This window comes from Callospermophilus lateralis, unplaced genomic scaffold, assembly GCF_048772815.1.
Source record: "Callospermophilus lateralis isolate mCalLat2 unplaced genomic scaffold, mCalLat2.hap1 Scaffold_45, whole genome shotgun sequence".
In the NCBI taxonomy this organism is placed as follows: Eukaryota; Metazoa; Chordata; class Mammalia; order Rodentia; family Sciuridae; genus Callospermophilus; species Callospermophilus lateralis.
The window spans coordinates 8,740,138-8,763,523 of NW_027514398.1; the positions used below are offsets into that span (position 1 = coordinate 8,740,138).

Here is a 23,386-nt window from a genome sequence, read left to right on the forward strand (position 1 = left end):
GTATATGTTCTCTAAATAATTTTCTCCAAACAGAACAAGATCCACTCAGGATAAGACTGATTCATTCATTCAGCAAGCATATATCAAATGTGCCTCCATGAGCTAAGCATTATGCTAGGCCCAGAGGACATAAAGATGACCAAGTCCTCACCCTGCCCTCATGAACCTGTCTAGCAGAGAAGAGACAAGTACTCAACAACTACCAAGAGTGTCAAATGCAAGAATAGGAGACTCTGCTTGAAAAGTTCTTCAGTCAGAGATTTCTGTATCCTAAAGCTGTGTGCAAAGTGTTCTCACTGGATTGATTCACAGTGGTTAAGAACAACTGATCTAGAGGAGTGACAATTATTCAGGAGAGAAGTGAGAATTAGGGAAAAGCACTCCTAAGAGAATAGTATATGGAAAGGTCTGGAAGTAAGAAACAACAAGGCCTGCTGGGAGCCATAAGTTCAGTCTAGCTGAAGGACAGCTTGCAAAAGGAGGGAGAGTGAAACAAAGTTGGAGACCGAAGCAGGGTCTGGACCAATTGAGGGTCTTGCAGCCCATGCTAAGGAGTTCAGACTTCATCTCAAAGGTAACTGGAAGCCCCTGCCATGTTTTATGAGGTGAGGGATACATCAGATTGCTATTTGGGGGAAAAATATTTGTGGAAAATGAGTTGGGATGGACAAACAGAAGTGGAAGCAGGTTAAACAATTGGAAGACTGCAGCAGAATATCAAGTAGAAAGTGCTATGGCCTGGTCTAAGTGACAATGTCTTAGACTTTTTTAAATTCTTGGACCCTACCTTAGGGTCCTCCAAGAACCAAAGAGATCCCAGGAGAGCAAATAATTCCACACCTATTAAGATGAATGCTACAGTCATGTATAACTAAAAAGAACCAATTAAAAAAATTCCACACCTCTATCAGGTACAAGTGTTCAAGTCTTAGTCCTAGATCCTAGCAAGCATACCATGTGTACAACTGAGATCTTTATAGATAAAAAAAAATTGTCAAAGAGGAGCAAGAAAGAGGAGGTTTAACTTGAGGAGTAAAAGGAAAAAATATTTTACCATCACAGAAAATTCAAGAAATCCAGAGGAAAAAAATAAATCATTGACTCATCATCTAGGTCACTGGTATAAACTCAATGCTATTATTAAATAAATGGAACACTGAGAATGAGAAAGCAATGGTAGATTGGCTGGCAGATCTCTCTGAAGAACTAAAGCTAAGCCACCAGCCCCCCTACAAAACTGGATGTCCTCAAAGAGAAGAAAAAGGCACACTCAAGAGTTCTTACATTATGGAATTCTTCCTCATTCCCAATTTGGCTCCTCTGTGCTGCAATTTATAATCTTGTATGGTAGGTAGAAAGAAAACAGGAGAACCTTATCTCTGGCACAATGATCCTTCATGGATGTTAAAATGATATTGAACTGTCTTCTCCCTAACCCTCATCCATCTATGTCTTAATATCTGATTTGCCAACTTGTTTGGATAGAGCTGAGCATTAAGGCCTATGTCAAGTGTTAAGCTCACATATGAGAAAGAAATTCTCTGCCCCCTCCTTGCATCCAAGCCAATCCTCCTGCAAATCAGAGGTCTGAACCATTTGATTGCACAAGTCTGACTTCTGTTTCCTGTGAAATAAGTACATTCCCTGCCCTGCCTTATTTTCTGGGCTAAATGAGATCACCCACCTTCCTTGGAATCTCAAACCTCCTCCACTGGCACAGGTCTCTCTGCCCAGCTAGTGGCAGAAGGAAACACCTATGTAGCCATATAAACATTTCATATCAATCCTAAACACCATCAGGATGGTGAGTTTCATAGCTACCCCTTAAATGCATAAGTGCTTTGGAAATGAAGAATTGCTCTACAAATATGAGCAAACTGCATTAAGTACCTTTTTTTTGCTGGGTTCCTTAAGCCCATTACCTATATTTGCTCTCTTGCTATTATTACTCCAGTCTCAAAGATTAGAAAACTGAGGACCAAAGAGGGTGAGTGAGTTCTTCAGTTTAGTGCTGAGGATAGAATTGGAAGCCAGGTCATTGTGTCTCCAAATCCCTCTCCAAGATACCATGCTATCTCCCAAAGCAAGGTGGCATCAGCACTTTAGTGTAAAATCCTTAGCAAAAGGCTTCTATATCACTTCCTGTTTACATTCATAAAACATTCCTTAGCAATAGTGACCTCCCATGATGATGTGTATTTTAAGGCTGAGTTCTAAGCTCACACAAGTCTACCCTAAACCATCTCAGTCAAATGAGGTGCAACTTAATGGGGGAATGCTGAGGATAAATGGCAGTCTCCATTCCTAGGCAATAAAAAGGCTCTGTGCAACCACAATCCAAATCACTGCTTAAAAAGCCATTTCTACATCAAGACAATGATATGGTAGATACCTTATTATTATCCAATAATAAGTTACATTATTAGACTTAACTATTGTATTGTATTTCTCAGTCCCCATTCTGAGACTTCTAAGCAGGAAAAGGATGTCTGACTTTGATGTGATATTTCAAGGATAGGAAGAAGAAACCCTACATCATTGTCATTTGTCCATCGGTGACCCACTCAAGAAGATAGTCACATGGAACATGAGGCCATTAGTCATTATTGGAGTACCACATTACTCTGGTACCTCCAGCATTTTATGAAATATTCTATCCAATCTCTGACTCATTAGGGGCAAAGCTCTCAGAAACCAGAGAATATTTTCTACTTCTACTTCCTCCAGGCCCTAAGAAAGGACTCGGCTCCCTATTTCTCCTTCCCTCTATGCCCTGTTGTCTATGTTAGATTTTGCTGAATTCCCTATGATATGAGGTTCTTTAAAGGCACTGACACACCACACAATCACCCAGGACACAGGCATAGGCCATTAGCTAGGACCTGGGAGGGTCTGGCAGGCAGAAAGGGTAAAAAAATGTTCTGTGGAATAAGTGCATGCCTAGGGGTAACAAAGCCAGGCCCTTGTTGTTCTACTTTGTGAATTACTGGTGTCCACTAAAATTCTAACCCCCTTGCCTCTAAAACCTCAGCACACTCCTGACCTCTTCTCTCTGTTTCTATTCACATGTTCAAAGGAATGAGTTGAACATCAGGCTAAATATAATATAAACTGGATCATGATTCATTGAATTAAATACTGCATATGGTACAAAAATATTAGAAGAGTGTGGGACATAACATTCCCAGATCTTCATGTGGGATTAACCCCAAACATCTTTGAACCTTAATAATGGATGTAAGACCCTGAAACCTGATATTCTTTAGACCTCAGTTCCTTTAACACCAAAAAATGGGGATGACATGTCAGAGACTCATATGGAGTGCAAATACTATAGTGCATAGAGATCCCAGAGTAAATGGCATGATAAAATTGACTAGTCCAGTAGCCAGGTGCAGTGGTACATGCCTGCATCCAAGCAGCTCAGGAGGCTGAGGCAGGAGGATTGTGAATTCAAGGCCAGCCTCAACAACTTAACAAGGCCCTAAGTAACTCAGCAAAACCCTGTCTCTAAATAGAATATAAAAATGGGCTGAAGAGGGCTGGGATTGCAGCCCAGTGGTAGAGCATTTGCCTAGCATGTTTGAGGCACTGAGTTTGATTCTCAACACTACATATAAATAAATAAACTAAATAAAGGTCCATAATCCAAAAAAAGGGGGTGTGAGGGAGACTGAAGATACGACTCAGTGATTAAGTACTCCTAGGTTCAATCTCTGGTAATATATATATATATATATATATATATATATATATATATATATATATATATATATTGACTAGCCCATTCTATAGGAAAATTGCATCCCCTGGAATGGAGATAATAGATGGGGAGAGTGGAAAAGCTGTAAGTATTCCATACTTACAGGACAAAGGTAGGCAGCATACACACTACCCATGATGTCCTGAAAGAAATGGAGGGCAGGTAAGTGACTGCCCATCTCAGATCTTCTTACACCCTGACTGGATTTGAACACTCTCAGGAGAGCCACTCAGTTTCACCATTTGTATTCCATGTGGACAGGACATGGTCAAGGAGTGTGAAGCTGGTATTTGGAACCACCACAGGAAATTTGGACAACATGAACTCAAAGGACAAAAAAATATACACATAAAATCACCTAAGCCTGACTAAAAGATCAAAATTATACAACTCAGTTGGAATAAAACCATGTATATTTTCTTTGGGCCGTAAACATGCTGATGGAAAAAGATTTAACAAGAGTCAGCTGGGCCTTTTCACAATGAACTTTATGTATTCTGAAGCCAAATCTGATAATTAGAACATAATTTTGCAATGTTTTTCATATCTATTTAATACCAAATTTTAAGCAAAGCCAAGGGGCCTCAAGAATATACAAATCTCATTTAGTGCTGTTGGGAGTACAGGCTGGAACAGCTGAGGGGCAGGTGACACATCTTACAGCTCTTCAAATATGTATGGCCTTTAACCAAGTTTTTCCTGTTCTTGGGATCTATTATAAGGAAATTATCAAAATGAAGATTAAGATGCAAGTATGCCCATTAGAGCATTATTTGTAATAGGAAAATATTAAAACTATAGTTTCCAACAAATGAAGAGATGGATTTTCTACTAGGATACACATGATGGAATCTTACAGTCATTGAAATTAGGAATGTAGGTATGATTTCATCAACATCGGAAGATATTCATAATATAATGCCAACTTCAATTAAATATTTTTATTAAGCACATATTGCATGGAAGACTATAGTAGGCAATAAAGTTGCATCAGTAAAGAAAGTACAATTCTTAGCCTCATAGAGCTTATAATTGATCAGGGAAATCAGATATTGAGATTAGTAATAATACTAGAGAGTTGTAATATAAGGTACATTGGAAGTAAGTAACAAAGGGATGTAACCTAGTCTGAGGGGTCATGGAAGGCCCTTCTGAGGAAGGGATGCTTGTGGGGTAATGAAAGACAAATAGGAATCACATGGGCAAAGAGGCAAGAAAAACACCTCAGAAAATGGATATCAATTTTAAAAATTATACCTATCAAAAAAGACATTTCAACTTTACATGTAAAATGAACTTACTTATGTTGAAAAATGTATTTTGTATATGGCCATTTTATAAATATAAAATAAAAAAGGATATAAACCATAATCTTACCTAGGAGATGTAATACATGCAATTTTTATTTATTTATTTTTACTTTTGCTTGCTAACATTTTGTGATCTTTTCCTGTAATCTACATATGTGACTAGTGTTTTCAAGGATGGGCAAATGAATGGATGGGTGGAAGGATGAATGAGTGGATGAAACAATGGATGGTAACCAGACCCAAAGGAAGGACTGAACTGGGCATTACATGAGACTGGCCTTCTTCTCTTGCAATCTCCTTTCAATTACTAGAGTCTAAGACCTGCTCCAGAAGCATGTGTTCTCCCAATATCTAAAATCACTTTGTCTTTTCTAAGGCATTTCATCTATCCTAGAAACAAGTTCATCAGTCAAAAGCAAAGCTGACATTACAATTCACTGCAATTCCAAACAGGTTTCTCTCAATACTGGACTTTCAAACCACACACACACACACACACACACACACACACACACACACACACACACACAAAGAGCTATATTGGCATAGCTATTCATTAATGTTTCATCTAAATAACTGTTGGCAACAAGATAAATTATTTTAGAAAGAGATGGATGAAGGAAAGGGGTAAAAAGGAAATAAAACCTTGAAACTGAGTTTGTGATCATTCCAAAGAGAGTGTGACACCAGGAAACAGACCAGAGAAATTGAATGCAGAGTGATGGTCACTACATACAGAGCAGGAAAATGGTTCTTGGAAAACATGAGATAGGCACACCTGACCAAGTCAGAGGGTTCTTTGAGCTCTGATGGCCTCTTTCTATCAGCAGTGATTTATACAGCACTGCATGTATCTGATTCAGGGGAGGTGCTATGAGGAACTACAGATGGGAAGCCTTTGGATTTGAAGAAATTCAGCCCAGAATATTAAATGTAAAATGTGATACTTTCCTACATGTACCCAGGAAACAGGGATCCCTGGGGAGTTGGCAAATATGCTGAAACTATGCTAGATTTTGATCATTCTTATGTCTCAATACCAATCCCCACCATCATTTCTTCAAATCTCTTCCACACCTCTATAAAGGCTAAAGGAGACCCTAGGTGCTTGCCTGGAAGGAAAGGCTAGGGAAGGACAAGATGTGGGTCCAATGATAGAGCACTAGGACAGGTGTCAAGAATCCAAGTCCCATTCATTCACTGTATGACCTTGGGCAAGTCTCTTCGCCTCACTCAGCCTCAGTGTCCCTCATCTGCAAAATGGGAGACCAAAAGGCCTGGCAATGTACCTAGGACTCTGCACTGTTAACAAGCTCCCTAATTTTGGTTCATGCTAAAGCTTGAGGACTAATGGACTACATGATTCCACCTCTCTTCCTCATAGTGGAAAAGGGGCTACATGTCCAGCTGGCCTGTTTGAGACTTTGATTCCAGAAGTTCTCTATGGTACAAAGCTGAGAAAGGGAAACTCCTCATAGTAAGCTTCACAGCCTTCTCATTCCTCCCTCCCCTCATGCCACCACCATCAATGTCCTCCCAGGGGGGCAGCAGCTCCACACCATAGGTTATTGTGTGCCCTTCACCATACCTGTGAACATCACACAGAAGTAGGAACTGCAGGCTGCCAGGACCACACAGTGGGCTTCTATCTCCACATCTTCTGCCACAATCATTACGTCACACAACAGCTGCTTACTGCAAGACACCAGTGAAGGCACAGGATGGGTCATAGCACAAACACCTACCCACGTCATACCAGGATATTGTTTTCTCCCACCCAGATTTCACACTGGTTTTCCACATGAAGTAGTCATAGAAATTTGCTCTATCTTGAGTTAAGCAGAGGGATGGGCTCTTCAACTTTTTCAAGTACTTGATAAATCTTCCACAAAGAGATATCCAACTACTCTGTGGCTGTAAGTCAGGCTGCTTCACTAACCTTCACTCTCTGTTCCCAATACCATCAGCTCTGATGGAGAATTAGGAGGACAAAGGCTCAGAAAGCAGTGGCAACACCTCAGGCTGCTAGTGAATTACTGAATGCTGAGGTACATGAGCACGCCACCAAGGTGTGCCACCAGCAAGACTGAGTGCTAACAACTCTCTGAGGGTTCACCCACATGCAAAACTGTAAGAGGCAAGCCAGATTCCAGCATGTCTCTTCACATCCAGATTTAACACTATGACAAAGAGCCCTCTACCTGCACACACATAACTGAAGACCCTTTCCAAGCTCCAGTCACTACAACTGTTAAGACCGCTTTACCCTGCATTTTTCTGGATAAATGAATGAATAAATAGGAATCAACTCACATTCATAGACAGATGAATATTTAAAGATTGACAGGGAGCCATAAGACCCTGTCAAACCAAGAATTTTTCCTTTATTAGCCTTCAAAGTTGTTATCATGTCTATCATTAATATAATGGATAACATTTATTGAGTTGTATGTGACAGGAACTCTTCTAAGCATTTTTAACACATATTAGTTCATTTATTCCTCTCGACAACATGATAACATGGGGCTAATTATTATTTTCCACATAAAAAATGAGGACACTGAGGCCCAGAGAAGTTAAGTAACTTTCCCAAGTTCCCACAGAAAGGGAGTATAGAAAGTGGAGACAGCATTTTCATGCACATATCTTGGCTCTAGAACTCATTCTATGGTACCTAATCCAACTAGTGCCTCCTTTAGATGAAAGCACTACAGATAGGAGAGAATACCAGGACAACAAACACATCTCAACCATGATTCACTGGTTGTGGTTGTTTAGCACACATATATTGGTACAAAAAATCTGAGGTCATGTCTGGGTTTTATGTGAGGATGTTTAAACCAGTTAATGAGTCTGCCATGCTTGGCAAATGGAAGAGAAACTTCATATTTGCCATCTCAGGTCTAGTACATTAAGCCACTGTCAACTATTAAGACATTAGTTCAGATTCACTTAGAGAAATGTGATCATAAAGCCTGAGACAGCTAGAGCTGCAATGCTCTGAGAGGGTCGTGTGGTCTATGAAGCCCAGAGAAGTGAAGAGATACCTGATAAGGCCGATTATCCACTCCAGAAACAGTGCTTTTCCTACTCCACCATGATGCCTCACAAGTGGCTGACACTCAAAATGGGAAAAGACAGAAGACAATGGGCTTTCAACACAACAGGTGATCAGGAAATGTCCACCACATGGCGTAAAGTACCAGTGGTGGGCTTCTGAGAAGGTAATACCTGCAGGAACCAAAAGGTAAAACCTAGGAGTTGGGACCTCACCCCACAGTGGGCAGCAGACCTCACACACCAACCTTATCAGAATACACCAGCACAAACAGGAGCACAACTGATGCTGCCCCTATGAGAAGATGAACAAATAAGCTTGCCACAGCATATGCACCTGTCTTAGTAGCCCTTAGGACACATAACACAGAAATAAATTGGAGTGGCAGAAAGTCACCTAAGAACAGGCTGTTTTTTAAGTCTGGTCAAAACTATTGTAAAAACTATATTCCCAACATGAATAGACAAACCTTGGATACTTTCAGTTCTATTAAGGATTTTAGGAGACTTTAGTTACTGCTATTTATAGTTGCTATAGTTACTGCTATTTATGAATAATATATTTTTTAGATACTAATATTTTAAAGAGAAAATTGCTGACAAAAAAGAGTCAAATGTTCAGTGCTAGGAGCAAACAAGCAAATGTCAGAGTGAAAGTCATTGTATATATCCAAAAAGGCTGAAAATTTGTGAACAAATGAGAAAGAGATAAGAAGGATGGGGAATAGAGATGATCCTTAAATAAATGAAAGAGAGCAGATCCAACAGGTGGAAAACAAAACTCAAGGCCAAATAAATCTACCTGGGTAAATGGTCAAGAGAAATTTGCCAAAAAGTCAAGGTAAGCTTTCCCTGAAGGTAGGGAAAAGGCAGTACCAAAGCACTACAAATCTTATGAGCACTTCTGTTTCACTTACCAAAAATCCTATGGATTCCTTTCATTTTTTTCTGATACTACTCCAAAGAATAATCTTAAGGAGAGAAAAGTGGACTATATGCTTTACCACTTGTAGGAAAGTATAGTGTAGCTGTTAGGAAGGTGCTTGGGTATTAGAATCGACTAACTGAAATTCAAGCCTATGTCTCACTGCTCTCTAGCATAAGAGAGTTACACTATCTCCAGAGTATCACAGAATTGAGATATATCATAAAAGAGATAATGAACAGAGCTAATAGTAAATACTTGGCAAATATTAGTTTATTCTTTTTCTTCCTTATTCCCACAAGGTATTTTCTTTAAAAGTAGAAGTTTTGGACATGATAAATGTGAGTTGTCTATTGGGCATCTAAGTAGGGTTATCAAGTAAGCAGGTCTGGAGTCCAGAGATAGGAGATGCGTAAAGGATGAAGGCCAAGCACAGTGATGTGATGCATGCCTACATTTCAAGCTACAAAGGAGTCTGAGACATGAGGATCACAAGTATGAGGACAGCCTGGGCAATAGATTAAGACTGTGATTCTATTTTTGAAAAAGTATGTGTGTGTGTGTGTGTGTGTGTGTGTGTGTGTGTGTGTGTGTGTAGAGAGAGAGAAAGAGAGAGAGAGAGAGAGAGAGAGAGAGAGAGAGAGAGAGAGAGAGAGAATGGGAGGACAGCCAACAAAAAGGACAATGTAGAATGAGCATAAAGATAACTATACATATCAAAAGAACAGAATTGAGAGTCCAGAAATTGATTGTGATTCTTTTACAAGGGCACCAAGAACTTTAACTGGGAAATGGGCTGAGATAACTGGTTATCATTAGGCAAAAGTATTAAGTTGTATCCCTATTGCCTACCATATGTAAGATTTAATTTACAATGATCAAAGATCTAAGTGCAAGAGCTACAACTATAAAGCTCTTAGGAAAAATATACAGGAGTAAAGCTCATGATTTCAGGTAAGGCAATGTTTTCTTAAATGACACCAAAAACAAACAACAAAAGAAAAAAAATGACAGACATCTAAATTTAAAACATTTGTACTTTTCAAAGGACACCATTAGGAATACAAGAAGCCAATTAACAAAATGAGAACAACTTTTTACAAGTCATCTATCTGATACTGGGGTTTTATACGAGAGGTGGACGGCACTGTTTGCCCCCAGAATTCTGTCAGGACTGAGAAGGTAGCCCTGGTGTCAAGGAGAAAGTCAACCTTACACCTATCCACCTGAATCTTCACCCTGGGTTCCTGTCTATTGATCATTACAGCTGAGGACAAGGACCCAAGGCACCATCAATCTTCATTTGAAATGCCCAGAAGATCAGAGGGTTCCCTGGCAATAGGTCTCCTACGGGATCTTGGACAGTCAGAGCCCCAATGACCTTGTCGTTGTCATTTAGGGCATGGGGTACACGGAGTGCATGGTCCGAGATATGTCCTGGCCCAATGTCCCTCCTTGCCACACTTGAAGCAGGTTACCCAGTGGGCGTTTCAGTAATGGACAGCGACCCAAGGAAGCACCCTGCAGGGCCTGGGTGAGCATAAAAACCTTAAAAGCTACCTCCAAGAGCTCAGTCTTGGGGGTGGCAGGCCTTTTTCGAGCTTTCTAGTTTGGACCAGATAGTCAGGGTAGCTCTGTGAGAAGTAATATGTCATAAGGACATCATGGCCATCTGGGGTTTCGGGATCTAGGACACTGCTGAAGGGCTTTCGTAAGCTGATCCAGAAATTCTGATGGGGTCTCTTGTAATTTTTGGAAATTGACGGCCTTACATGCCACTTTTTTGAGCCCAGCAATTATACATGTGGAGAATTGGTCCCTATTCTGCATGCTAGCTTGTGTATAATCCCAGTCAGGAGTTTGATCTGGGGCAGCAAGTGGCCCCAGGGGGTGATTGGGATTAACTCCATAAGTTTCATCCACATGGGTTCTGGCAAGTTCCCAGACTCTGGTAGGTTCCTCAAGAAGAAGAGTATTAGCAAATAACATATAAGTGAGGCTATAAGCCTGGAGGTCCCATTGAAGCACTCTTCTGTGGTGAATGAGCCCAACCTTAACTTGAGTTGTGTAAGGTCATTCATAGAGAATGGGACATGTACCCTGATAATGCCCTCAGGTCCAGCAACCTCTCTTAAAGGGGCCATGGTTTGTGGGACTAGGGCCAGTACCTAGTTTGGGGGGAACTAAAGGTGTTGGCTGAGTTGGGGGAGCACCTGAGGGGCTGGATGGAGCCGGACAGGGGAGGTCAGTAGGGAGGGGGATTATCTCCCGGATAGGTCGGGGTGAGAACAAAGAAGAGAAAAAGCCTCAACATAGGGGAACTCCTTCCACTTTTTCGAGCACTTGCAGAAATTAAATAGATATCTGAGAATTGCGGGATCTAGGGATTCTCCTGGGGGGCCATTGACTTTGATTATCTAATTAATAGTAAGGCCAATCTTGTGTGCAAAATTTAATAAAGGGGAGTCTGCAGGGAGATAAGAAGAGGCCCCCATAAGTCAGGAGAGAGCCAAGAGTGGGAGAGGATAGAGAGAGAGAGAGAGAGAGAGAGAGAGAGAGAGAGAGAGAGAGAGAGAGCCTGTTCTTCCACCCCTCAGTACCTCCTGCTCATGAACCGGGTTACAGAGAGTCCACCGTGACCGTGAAGGTTGTGTTGGTGTGTTTTCTCTCCTCCACATTGGGCATCAGAGGTTTGCCAGACAATCACAGTCAAAGCGCCTTGCATAGCCCATTTGAAGTTGGATAACCCGTCAGGGGAACTCACCTACTGAAGAGCCAGTGTTGTATGAGTAACAGCAGTGCTCAAAAGAGTGGATGCGGATGGCAACCCTTGAGAGAGGGGGCCCTCAAGCAGTGAGGCATTCCCCATCCCCGGGTTTCAGCACCAATGAAAGAATGATCAAGGCTTGCCATTGGAGAAAAATGCCCATTTATTGAGAAACAGCTCTGCATATTTATAGAGCCAGGGTGTTTGACAGTTGGTATGGGGTGCTTTTTGATTGGTGGGTAAGCATCAGGTGAGCCCCAGGAGGGCTAGTCTGATTACTGGATAAGGATCATGTGATCCAGCAGGGCTCACCATTGGACGGCTCTTCTTGGGGGATGGGGAAGTTAGTCTTTGGAGACTGAGTGGCTCCCAACAGGAGGATTGCAAGTTTGAAGCAAGTCTGGAAAATTAAGTGATACCCTGTACCAGACAAAATAAAATGTGTTGAGGGTGTAGTTCAGTAGTTGGGCACTTTCCTAGTATTGGTTAAATCCCTTGTACCAAAGAAATGAAGGAAGTAAGTGGGGAAGAAAGAGAGGGAGGAAGAAAAGAAAAAGAAAAGAAAAAGATTGAATGAGAGGTTTTTGCAGACTTTCCCATAGAAGGAAGGAAGTAGGGAAAAAGAAAGGAAAGAAAAATTGATAATGAGATGTTTTTACATACAAAAAACTTTCCAAACTTTCCCATGTAGAAGTCTTCACAAAATTAAGAGTAGAATATAAATTATAGGATTATAGAAACTATATGTTATTCTGTGCTCTAGGGTCTTTTTCAAAATTCCCTTCATGTTATTGAAGGGATTCATTACAAGGCTACAACCATGAGAATTACTGATGCTGCTGAGTCTTTATCAGTTGAATGGTTGGATGAATGACTCATATATATCTCGGTGATTGATCCATAGAAAATCATAACCAAGACAAGGTGAGATCCACAGGTGGAGAAAACCTTTTCTTCTGAGAGTGAAGTAATGTTCATCACAGTGGAGGTAATACAGCTGTAGGATGGCAGATACACCGAAGGTACCACAAAGAGCAGCCCCACCACAGCCAGAACTGCCAACTGATTAAGAGTGGTGTCATAACAAGACAGAGGAAAGAGAGAGTTGATATCACAGATGAAATGACTTATGATATTGTCAGCACCAAAGTGCAGGGGTGCTATAAAAAGAGTATGTAAGAGAGGGTTCAAAGTGGCAATGATCCAATGTACAGCCAACAAAGAGGCACAGAAGAACCAAGTCATAATGCTTATAACACAAAGGATGACAGATGGCCATATAATGGTCATATGCCATCACTGTGAGAACAAAACTATTCATGTTGGAAAACATCATATAGGAATACATCTGAGCTAGGCATCCAGGATAGGAGACATATTGAGTTTGGGTGTTTAATAGTATCTTGGGATGTGTAGTTTAAGGAAGGCAAAGGTCTACCAAGAACAATTTGACAAGGAAGAAATACATGGGTGTATGGAGGTGACAGTTTGAGGCAATGACCAGTAGGATGAATATATTTCCAAACAGCCCTGTTAAATAGAGACACAGGAAAAAGAGCAAAGAGGAGTGCATGCTTCTCTGGAGAACTCATGAATCCTAGGAGGAGAAATTCAAGACACTGGTTTGGTTTTCCTTTTTTATTGCTTGACTATATCGGTTCAAAGACCCATCGAATGAAATAAAATTTCCCTAGGTTAAAAATTTTTCCCTTGGTGTTTTTTTCTGCATTCCTCTGGTTTTAGTTCCACTTATCACATGCTTTCTGTAATGCTCTCTTTCATGCTTCATTGAGCCAGGGGTATATCTCTCCACCTCGTCAGTTGTCTTTGTCTTTACATCTATCTTGCCTTCACTGGAACCACACCCTAACCATGATTTCTATCTTTCCTCAGTCAGCAGATGATCTTTTCCTACTCTTTGATGTTGGACACCAACACTTGCATATTCTGTATGGCTGTGACCACCAGACTGTATGCTGTGTGCTGGAACACATCCATGACCCTGGTATAAAAAATGGCTTCATGGCATACATTAAGATTTAAAGAGGATTTTTTTTCCAGACATTTGTCCAATATCATATGAACTATTCAGTTTGGAAATAAGTCATATACCTACCATTTATGTTCCATAAGATAAGAATAAATTATCTGAGTAAGTGTCACAAAAATATATTAATTTTCTTGAAGATTGCAAAAAGTTAAGCATCCAAAAATAGTTACATAAACTATGAACATCAAAGATATTTACATATAAATTAAAATTATATATAACAAATGTAGATGTAAAATAAACATAGACAACATTAAAGGAGAACAAAGAGGAAACTGTATCAATACAGAGGGGCAGATTTAAGAGATTTTCTTTTAATATTTTTTGTAATATTTTAACTACAACTACAAAGAAGGGATTCATGTTTGTATAACATCATTATTACTTTGGTTACTATATTTCTTGGAGTTGTAGAAAACACAAAGTTATAGAAGAGAGTTCTTGATCTAAGCAACTTGGAATTAGATTGTGGGGGAAAATATTCTCATGGAAACTAAGAAAATATTTACATATGCAAATGATATAGTTTCTGAATAGTAGAGGACTCACTTCTAAGAGAGTTGATAGGTGCTGGAGAGCATGGACGCTAGAGTTATTCTACATTAAAATCAGACCCTATCACTTGTGAGTTGGGTGATCCAGTCATACCCTATCCATCTCTTATCTGGAAAATTGCAATAAATTTCTAATCAGTCTTTCTTCTAATAATCTTTGCAATTTAACCCTTCTTTTAAGCCTTCTAAAGAATTATCATTCAGGGGCTGAGGTTGTGGCTCAGCAGTACTGCCTAGTGTGTTCGAGGTGCTGGGTTTGATCTTCAACACCACATATGAATAAATAAAAATAAAGGTATTGTGTTCACCTACAACTAAAAAATATTTTAAAAAAGAATTGTCCTTCAAATATATTTCCTCTCTCTCCTTCTTAAAGCAATGTATATCAATTGCCTACAACCCAAATTCCAACTTGCTGAGGCCTACAAGGTTCTTTTTAATCCTTTTCTTGTATTTATAGCTTTATGTCTTGCTATGATCATTTATTTACCTTCAGAGTATTCTGACTCAAAATGAAGTGTGTGTGTGTGTGTGTGTGTGTGTGTGTGTGTGTGTGTTATCTTGCTTTTCTCATTTTGGAATTCTCTGACCATCCAATATAATGCTTGCCTTGATATCTTCTTTAAAACATTGTACTGTTTTAGTTTTTATAACTCACCCATTATAATCCTTATCCCCTTCTTACTAATTTCTAAGTTTTATCATTAAAATGTACAGAATATAAGGGTAGAAAGTTTGTCTTTTTTTTAAACTACTCCATGTGTAGAATGATGTCTAGCATTCCACATGTAATCAATATGTATTTGTTGAATAATGGAATGAATGAATACATTTATCAACAACTCAGGAAGCTTTTCTAATATTGCTAGATGGAAATATACCTCCCCAATGTACATTGTTTCATAATGACTTTTACACTAGGCCATATATTATATAGTTGTTATATTGTTTTCGTGACTCTTTTTTGCTTGTAGGATCTTGGAAAGCACATGAACTGAATCTTATTTGTCCTCAAGTAAGGAAACTTTGTTTAATAAACAATTATTAATATTTGACTTTGAAGTGAGAATAATATTTTCGGGTAAAATAAGCTGCATGCTAGAAAGTGCAAGACAAAACCATATGTAATTCTACCCCAGACCCCATTGATTTGTGTCTAAAATATTGGGATGCAGAATAGTCTAATGGTAAAAACTACAAGAAATGGCAGAGGATAGTGGGGGAACTCTGTTGGACAACTTTTTCATTAAATAATACTCTGAATGTGAATTATAGAGAGTGATATTCTACACATATATGTAAAATTGAGAAAGGTGTTGGTACTTTGGACTTCAGAGAACCCAGAGCTCATGTGAGATTCTTTTGGGGGGAATTCCACAAAATAATTCAAGCAGCTTTCTTAAGCTGCAGACATACAATACTAGATAAAATAACAGCCTCCTGTTCATGGTCACTCTTAAATCAGGTATACATTCTGATATTGTTTCAGGAAACACAGGTTAGGGTTGTATCACATCATTTGCCACAGCTTCTACTACATAGTAGATATGCAACAATGTTAGTTGAATAGATGTTTTCTTAAAAACTGTGGAGACCCTAGGGGTCAGAAGTTCCTCTGGTATACAGAGGCCATAGGTGTAGGGGATGGCAAGCTATGATCTTTTCAGAAAGCAGGAAATAATTAAATTATTTAATTTTTTTTCTAATTGTTGACAGACCTTTATTTCATTTACTTATATGTGATTTTGAGAATAGAACCCATTGCCTCACACATGCCAGGCAAGTGTGATGCCGCTGAGCCACAGCCCCTGCCCCCAAAAAACAATTAAATTATTAACAGTCTTTCTATAATGTTTCTTCTTATGATTTTAATTGCTGTATGTCACATTGACACAGAACCAATCTTTGCTTTTAACACTTTCATAATTTCTATTTAGTGTCCCCAGAAAGTTCTCACATGAGGCCCAATGCCCATTTCCTAGGTAGATGAAATCCACCTTTTATTTCTTGTTTTGATCCTTGCTACACTTTGCCAATATTTTGCCAGTGCCTGTGTTGACAGAAGTGGTGCTGATGTCAGAGCATTTATTCACTCAGAACCACAACTGACAGGCATCATTGTGTTCTCTGGAATCCAAAATGCTATCACATAAGTTTATTTAAATATTTATTTAGATATTGGTGTACCTTTATTTTATTAACTTATGTATATGCTTTGCTGAGAATCGAACTCAGTGCCTTACACATGCTAGGCAAGTACTCTACTACTGAGCCACAACCACAGTCCCCAACACATACTTTTGCATATAAGTTGAAGCATTCCTTTCTACCTTGACAGTAGCTATTTCTAGCATGTGGATATTTCACTTCTGCTTAAAATAGAAACTTCCAAGAGAAAACAGTTTCTATAATCTCCTATTTTCTTCTGTCAATGTCTGTTTTTTTTTTTTTTCCTGAGGAGAATCTGGGTGAGACAGAAAATGACCAAAGTGTGCTTAGTTCTTGGGTACAGGAGATGTCAAATTTCAGGACTTGAGCTATGGTCACTTTATGCTATGTGGATTGTAGATTAGAAGAAACCTGCCTGCAAAGAAGGAAGAATAATGTAGATTTACAGACAAAGGTAAGAGAGCCACAGATTGCTCCTTTAAATATGGCATATATATTAATCTCTTTGATCATCAAAGAGTTTTTAATGTCATTTATTTTAATTTCCATTTAATCTTCTTTCATACCAAATTGATTTATTCCTAAATTAATTTAGCTCGAAAGAAATACCTTCCTTTTTATTTGTTCATAGTTTAGACTAAATTCATACCCACTGGTCTCTTTTACCCAGAAGTCTCAACTAAAGTAAAATTTTCCAGCATTTTTTCCTTTTTGTTTTTATTCATGGCTATTATTAACTGTTATCCCATGCTCTTTCTATGATTACTCTTTTATTGTTTTTTTTTTGTTTACATATGAGAGCAAGATCCATTTTGATATAATCATAAAAGCATGGAATATATCTTGTTCTTACTATGACCCTATTCTTTTGGCTATACACAATGGTGGGATTCACTGCAATGTATTCATATATGTACACAGGAAAATAATGTCGGATCCATTCAACTCTGATTCTTGATGGCTGGAGGAGATAGAGCTGTCACATCACATACTTGCTGAATGCCTTCTGAACTAAGCCTGGACTACAGTGAGCAAAGTCCTATCCATATGACTTCAGGAGCTCTGAGAGAGATACACAAGAAAGTTCACCTTGTAGACTCTTGGGGGTGACAGTGGCACTCATAAGACTCGCTCTGTAACCAACCAGATGGCCCAACAGCAGACCTAGGCTGGAGAAATGGGTAGGAGAAGCTTCCTGAGGCCATGAACATCTCAGTGTAGATAGAGTGTCAATAGGGTGACAAGATGAAATTTGAAGCCAGAAGAGCAGCGCCATTTGAAGCCCTGCACAGGGTGGCGTGTTCAGCTACTGGAGACTCCACTAATCTTTATACTTTGTAATTGTATAACTTTATAGGAATTCACAAAATCCAGGTCTTGGCTTGACAAAAGGAAGCAGGATGTCAGTTCCAGGAGATAAAGTCATTGTAAATGGAACCAGCATCTCCAAGTTCTTTGGAATGAGGTAGGCTAAACCTTCCCTCAGTCCTCTGAAAGATATCCTCTTCTCAGTCTCATGTGAGCACATGAACAGTGTTTATGAAGAAGCAGAATTCTCAAAATGGAGTTTTGCCCAAAGCTAGAAGACTGGACAGAGATCCAAGGGCAATACTAGTAATTCTAGGTGCTTATCTTTTCCTTTTCGTCTGTGCATTTCCACATACTTTACCCACATTAACTCATTAACACTCCAAACCTTACAATAGCCATCCATCATTCTGAGCTTTGGGATGAAGGTGGTGATATCATCTAAGCTGTGCATCCAGATAAAGCTCCTTCTTGAGAGTGACAATACTTTTCTGTCCACAGCTCACAGAATCCTTTCCAGTCACTAGTGGTAAACTCATTTCTTGACTCCTGTTCAGAGTACTCCTGTGATGCCACCTCAGTGCACTGTCCAGCATCTCAGAACATCACAACTGGAATGGCTATGCATATCTCCCCTGCAGTGGGTAATCCTGTCTTATATTATTTAGAACATCAACTTATTCAACTGATCCAGGGAAGATAAGTAAAATGCCCCAAGCAATACAATTAGTTAGGGGCACATGAATTTTCAATTCCACTATTCTGAACAGAATGCAGTAAGGAGGAAAATTCTCTTATCCAACAGATAAATTAACACTAAGCCCACAGGCACAGAACTACAGGTAATAGAAAACCTGTTCCTGAGTTATTATAATTTGAAATGAAAAACAATGTATATTGAGGACCAGAAGCTGGGCAGCCTTGGGCTTCATGCATAATATCTTCCAAGACAGATTAATACCTTTTTTTCTAAGAACACTCCTAGATGAACTCTGAGCTTTTTACAGAATATAAATAATTCACAGAATAAAAATAAACATTTGTGGATTGACTTGGTGGGCCAAAATTCTTGGCAGTTGGACATTTTTCCATTTTCTGCTTTAATTTTTTTATACTTTTTAAAGTTTAGTTATAAAAGCATAGCTAACTAGGGTTCAATACAGCTGTAAGAAATGTTGGTGTCAGTTGCTGTCACCTATGTTTCCCAAGCTGGTTTTTAAGAAACATTAATTCTGGGTTATAAGAGGGGAAAAAGATTCTGTGTTCAAATAACTGAGCAACATTATTAAGCTTCCTACCTCATCCCCCAACAGTCTAAAGGTGCATAGTTTATTAAAGATACTGTGAAGAGTTGGGAAAAGAAAGTTTTAACTTTGTTGAGAGAGGTGTTTTCCAAGATTTTGTCCATGGTAGAATCCCTCAAACATTTTGCATGCTATCTATTAAGTGCTGCAAAATTTGTGTGCCTCTTATTCCCTTATGACTTGATTTGGGGTAATTTATTGGAACAGAGAAATTGTTAGGCTTAAATTCTTGTTAGGGAGAAGAGTTCAGACAGGGACTGGTAAAATTATGCCAGGTAAAATGTCATCAGGTACACTCAAACTGGGAAAAATCAGGGAACATGAAAAAAGATCAGGTATATTATTAGTCAAAATAAAGACTAAGATGGGACATGAGGCATGGATAGGATTGCACTAGGTAGAGATGGAGTAGGATAGGCGCATTTCAAGGTGATATGTTGAAGAAGATGGGGAACCTCATGGAGCTGTGTTTGATGCAAGTGGGTTGGAGTAAGAGTGGGTGTGTACTGAAAATATCATAGAGAGACATGGCCAAAAAGCCTTCAATCACACTGTGGTCCTTGAATGTTTGCTTAAGGTTCTGACACTCCAGAAGGTGATGAGAAACTAGTGGAGGGTGTTTTATTTTGTGCAGAGAAATAACAGAACTTGGGGTGATAAGTAGGCAGGGTGAGGCTCACAGAAAAAGGTTAAGTCAGGAGAAGGAGTCAGCTGGTAGGGGAGGAGACAGGTTCTGGAGAGACCAACACACCATTCAAAATATTGCCCATCAGACAATGGGAAAGTCCAGTTCGTGAGGAAAAGTAACGGAGACCAGCCACAGGAGACTATCTCAATAGAGGAAACCTCCTTCATGGTTGAGAACCATAGCCTTGAAATTCTGAATGTGTTCATTTGACTCCAGCAACCCGGCTAGATTGCAAAGGGACTTCAAAGGGTTTTTGAGTCTCTTTATCTGTCATATGGGAACTGTTTCTATCTCAAAGGGTTGTGGGTGTTCCCAAGGAGAAACTTTTATAGCACAGGGGCTGCACATATTGGGAGCCAGGAGTGAGCATGAACCACTGAGAGAAGGAACTGGAAAGTTGAGATTATGCCCCGAGGCGGTCTAGAAATGGAGTCAGGGACCCTCAGGAAGACCAAAGCCCTGGCTTCAGCCGAGTCTAGCAAATACCATCTGGAGAGAATGGGTGAGGTGGGTCAAGGTGGCCTTATCCTATCTCCCATTCTAGGCTCTGCCCTTTTGCCCAGCTTTCATCCAGGGAAGTCTCCCAACAGCTCCAGGCTGGCCAGGCTCCACTGCCAGAAGTCAATCGTGAAGGTGCACCCCTGTTCTCCTCCCCAAATTCCCATGAGACTCTAGATCCATGGCTACGATTGGCCAGCGGACCCTTACATCTTGGCCAATAAACACCACACCACTCTGTGCAAGGATTTTACTGGGTAAAAGAAAACAAAATGATGAGAGGGGCCCGGGTGGCCCCAGGGACAGCTGAGGCTGAAGAACAGGGTCGAGGCTGGCGGACCAGGTACCTGGGTGAGTGGCGGCAGGGTAGAGAGGTAAGTAATGGTAGGTATGGCTTGCAGGCTCTGGAAGACCAGGCCCACTGCCCCTGTTCCCAGCCTCTCCTCGGAGGCCACCATTCATGGGGAGGGGAAGGGGCGTGGAGGATGTGGCTGAGACCTGGCAGGGGGGGAGGGGGGTTGCGCCATCTGATCCAAACCTGCCGTGGGCCATGCTTTCCCCAGGACTGCAGGGCCTATCCGGGACTCCTTCCCCCAGACCCCTCCCCACCAACCGCACGCTCTTGGGCAGGAGTACTTCATGGGGAGCCTCCAGCAGAGTTTTAATTTTGAAGAAGGATTGAAGTGTGTTTCCGCAAGACCAAAATGTGGAAGGATTCTCTGCACCATTCCTTACTTCCTACTTCCCCCAGAGGAGCCCTGATGCCTCCTGGGGGCCGTGGGGCTGGGGACCTTACCGTCCTGGCTTCTCCCTGGGGCCGCAAAGCTGGAGGCCTCAGGGTCCTGGATCTTTCCGGGAATCATGGGGCTGGGGACCTCAGGGCCCTGGCTCCTTGGCTGGGGAAACTCAAATTCATCTTCAATTCCCTGGAGGCATCATATGTTATTTTATCTTGAAATGACATCTAACAGCAAGTCACGTTATATGAAAAAGAAATTCTATTATTAGTTTTTCATTACTTTTTGCATTTTATATCAAAAGTTTAGCACAGTGCTATTGAAATTAATGTAAATCACTGGAGGAACTTATATGCAGCATCTATGACTTAAAAACAGATTTTTTAAAAAATATTTCCAGAGATTCCAAAATCTTAATTCAGTTATGACGTCTGGTAATATATTTTAAAATGTTTCAAAGAAACCAATTTTTACAGTCCTTCTTTCAAATACAGAGTAGTTCTTGTAATTGGTAGAGCATGTGTATATGTGTGTGTCTATATATCAGATTTGGGGGCTTGGTATACTTTTTTTAATGTATATTTTTTTTTTGTTGGAGTTGAACACAATACCTTTATTTTATTTATTTTGATGTGATGCTGATGATCAAACCCAGAGCAACATGGGGCTTGGTATTCTTAAAAAAATTGGGATGTGTGTATGTCTTTAACTTTAAATATATACATACAGAAAATATATCTTTTAATATATACATAGGGAAGATATATCTTTTAATTCCGAGTTTAAAGGGTGCATTGGCATGTACTGCAATCTGGTGGTATTTTCTTTAGTTTAACTTGTCAGGAAAATTGAAACCAAATGTTAAGTTATGCTTGTTACTTTGGAAAGTAAAGTGAACTCTTAATAGAAAAAACAGAGTTAAGAGTGGGGAACAGTGACTCATGACTGTAATTCCAGTGGCTCAGAAACCTGTGGCAGGAAGATCACTAGTTCAAGTCAGCTTCAGAAAAAGCAAGATGCCAAGCTGTTAGAGTCTGTAAACAAGTCAGGATTGCGCCTTGCATTTTTCCAGGGGGAGTGGTTTGTTTAAGTACTAGTGGTTTATTTAAGTACTAGTGAAATTTACCTCAACTAGATCTCTACAAGGGGGAATTCAGTGCCATTTTCTGGTTTGATGCCATTTTGGATTAACAGTAAAATAGATTTAAGAGAGTTAACTTGGTTATAAGTAGGCAATTTGCTTAATATCTTCCTTGGCATTTGGTTGTGAGACTATTAAACAAGATAAGTAAAAAGCCCATTTTAAGTGGATTATATACTACAGCAGTTATTAGATGATTGAAAGTAAGAGAAACCTAGGGTTGTAAAGATCTCAGTATAAAAGTACATTGCTGGCTTTACATTAATCATTTATACTGTTTTATGCTTTTCCCACCACTGGATTACAAGCATTTTGAGACTGAGTCCTGTATATACTATTGCATCAATGGGTAAAGTATTCCAAATTTATATAAATATACCTGTTCCCCAAAAACATTATATAAATAAAGTGATTAAATAAAGCCCAAGCTCTTGAATAACTTATTTCCAATCGACATCAAATATTACTCTGAATACATTTTCTCTTTTAAAGAGTTGGCAGTGTCAATTGATTCAGATATAAATCCAGAATCTGGTTGGTTAATTAAAGAAAAAAGCATGGTGAACTGTGAGTGAACTTTTTAGTAGTAGCAGATCTCATTAGGTACAGGAGCTGCAGAATGGGTATGTAACTCAGCTCAAATCCATCACTGATATGGTAAAATCATTGAAATAGCTCAATATTGGCAATCTGAAGTTCAAGTAGAGTAGATGATATTAATAACCTATGAGGACTACCTTTAGTCTTTTTGTCCTATTGACATACTTATGTCATGAACTGTCTTGACCTTCAACCTTCATTGTTTTAGCATTATACTTGAGAAATGTACTGACTGGGGTTCAGATTCCACATTTGATCACATCAAATGTTACCCAAACTTGATAAACTTTTATTGAAAAACTTTTGTTCATTTTTTTTTAATTTCCTTGACTGTTCCCTAAAGATTTTGATTGAATAGTTTGAGATAGAGCCTTGGCATTTTTATTTTTCAATCTTATTGACTTTCACACAGGAACATAGGAGTGTCCTAAATTCTGTGGTTGGTGTGTGTGTGTGTGTGTGTGTGTGTGTGTGTGTGTGTCTAAGTAAAAACTGAATTTTCAGAAACTTGGTAT

General features: G+C 39.6%; 1 protein-coding gene across 1 annotated transcript in view; it reads right to left on the reverse strand.

The window, feature by feature from the left end:
* LOC143388949 (KAT8 regulatory NSL complex subunit 3-like) overlaps positions 1-23,386 on the reverse strand; it is a 68,457-nt gene that overhangs the window by 12,710 nt on the left and 32,361 nt on the right. The window contains 2 exon segments of the mRNA XM_076842359.1: positions 6,662-6,768; positions 8,121-8,304. Of these exon segments, the coding sequence (XP_076698474.1) occupies positions 6,662-6,768; positions 8,121-8,304 (291 nt within the window).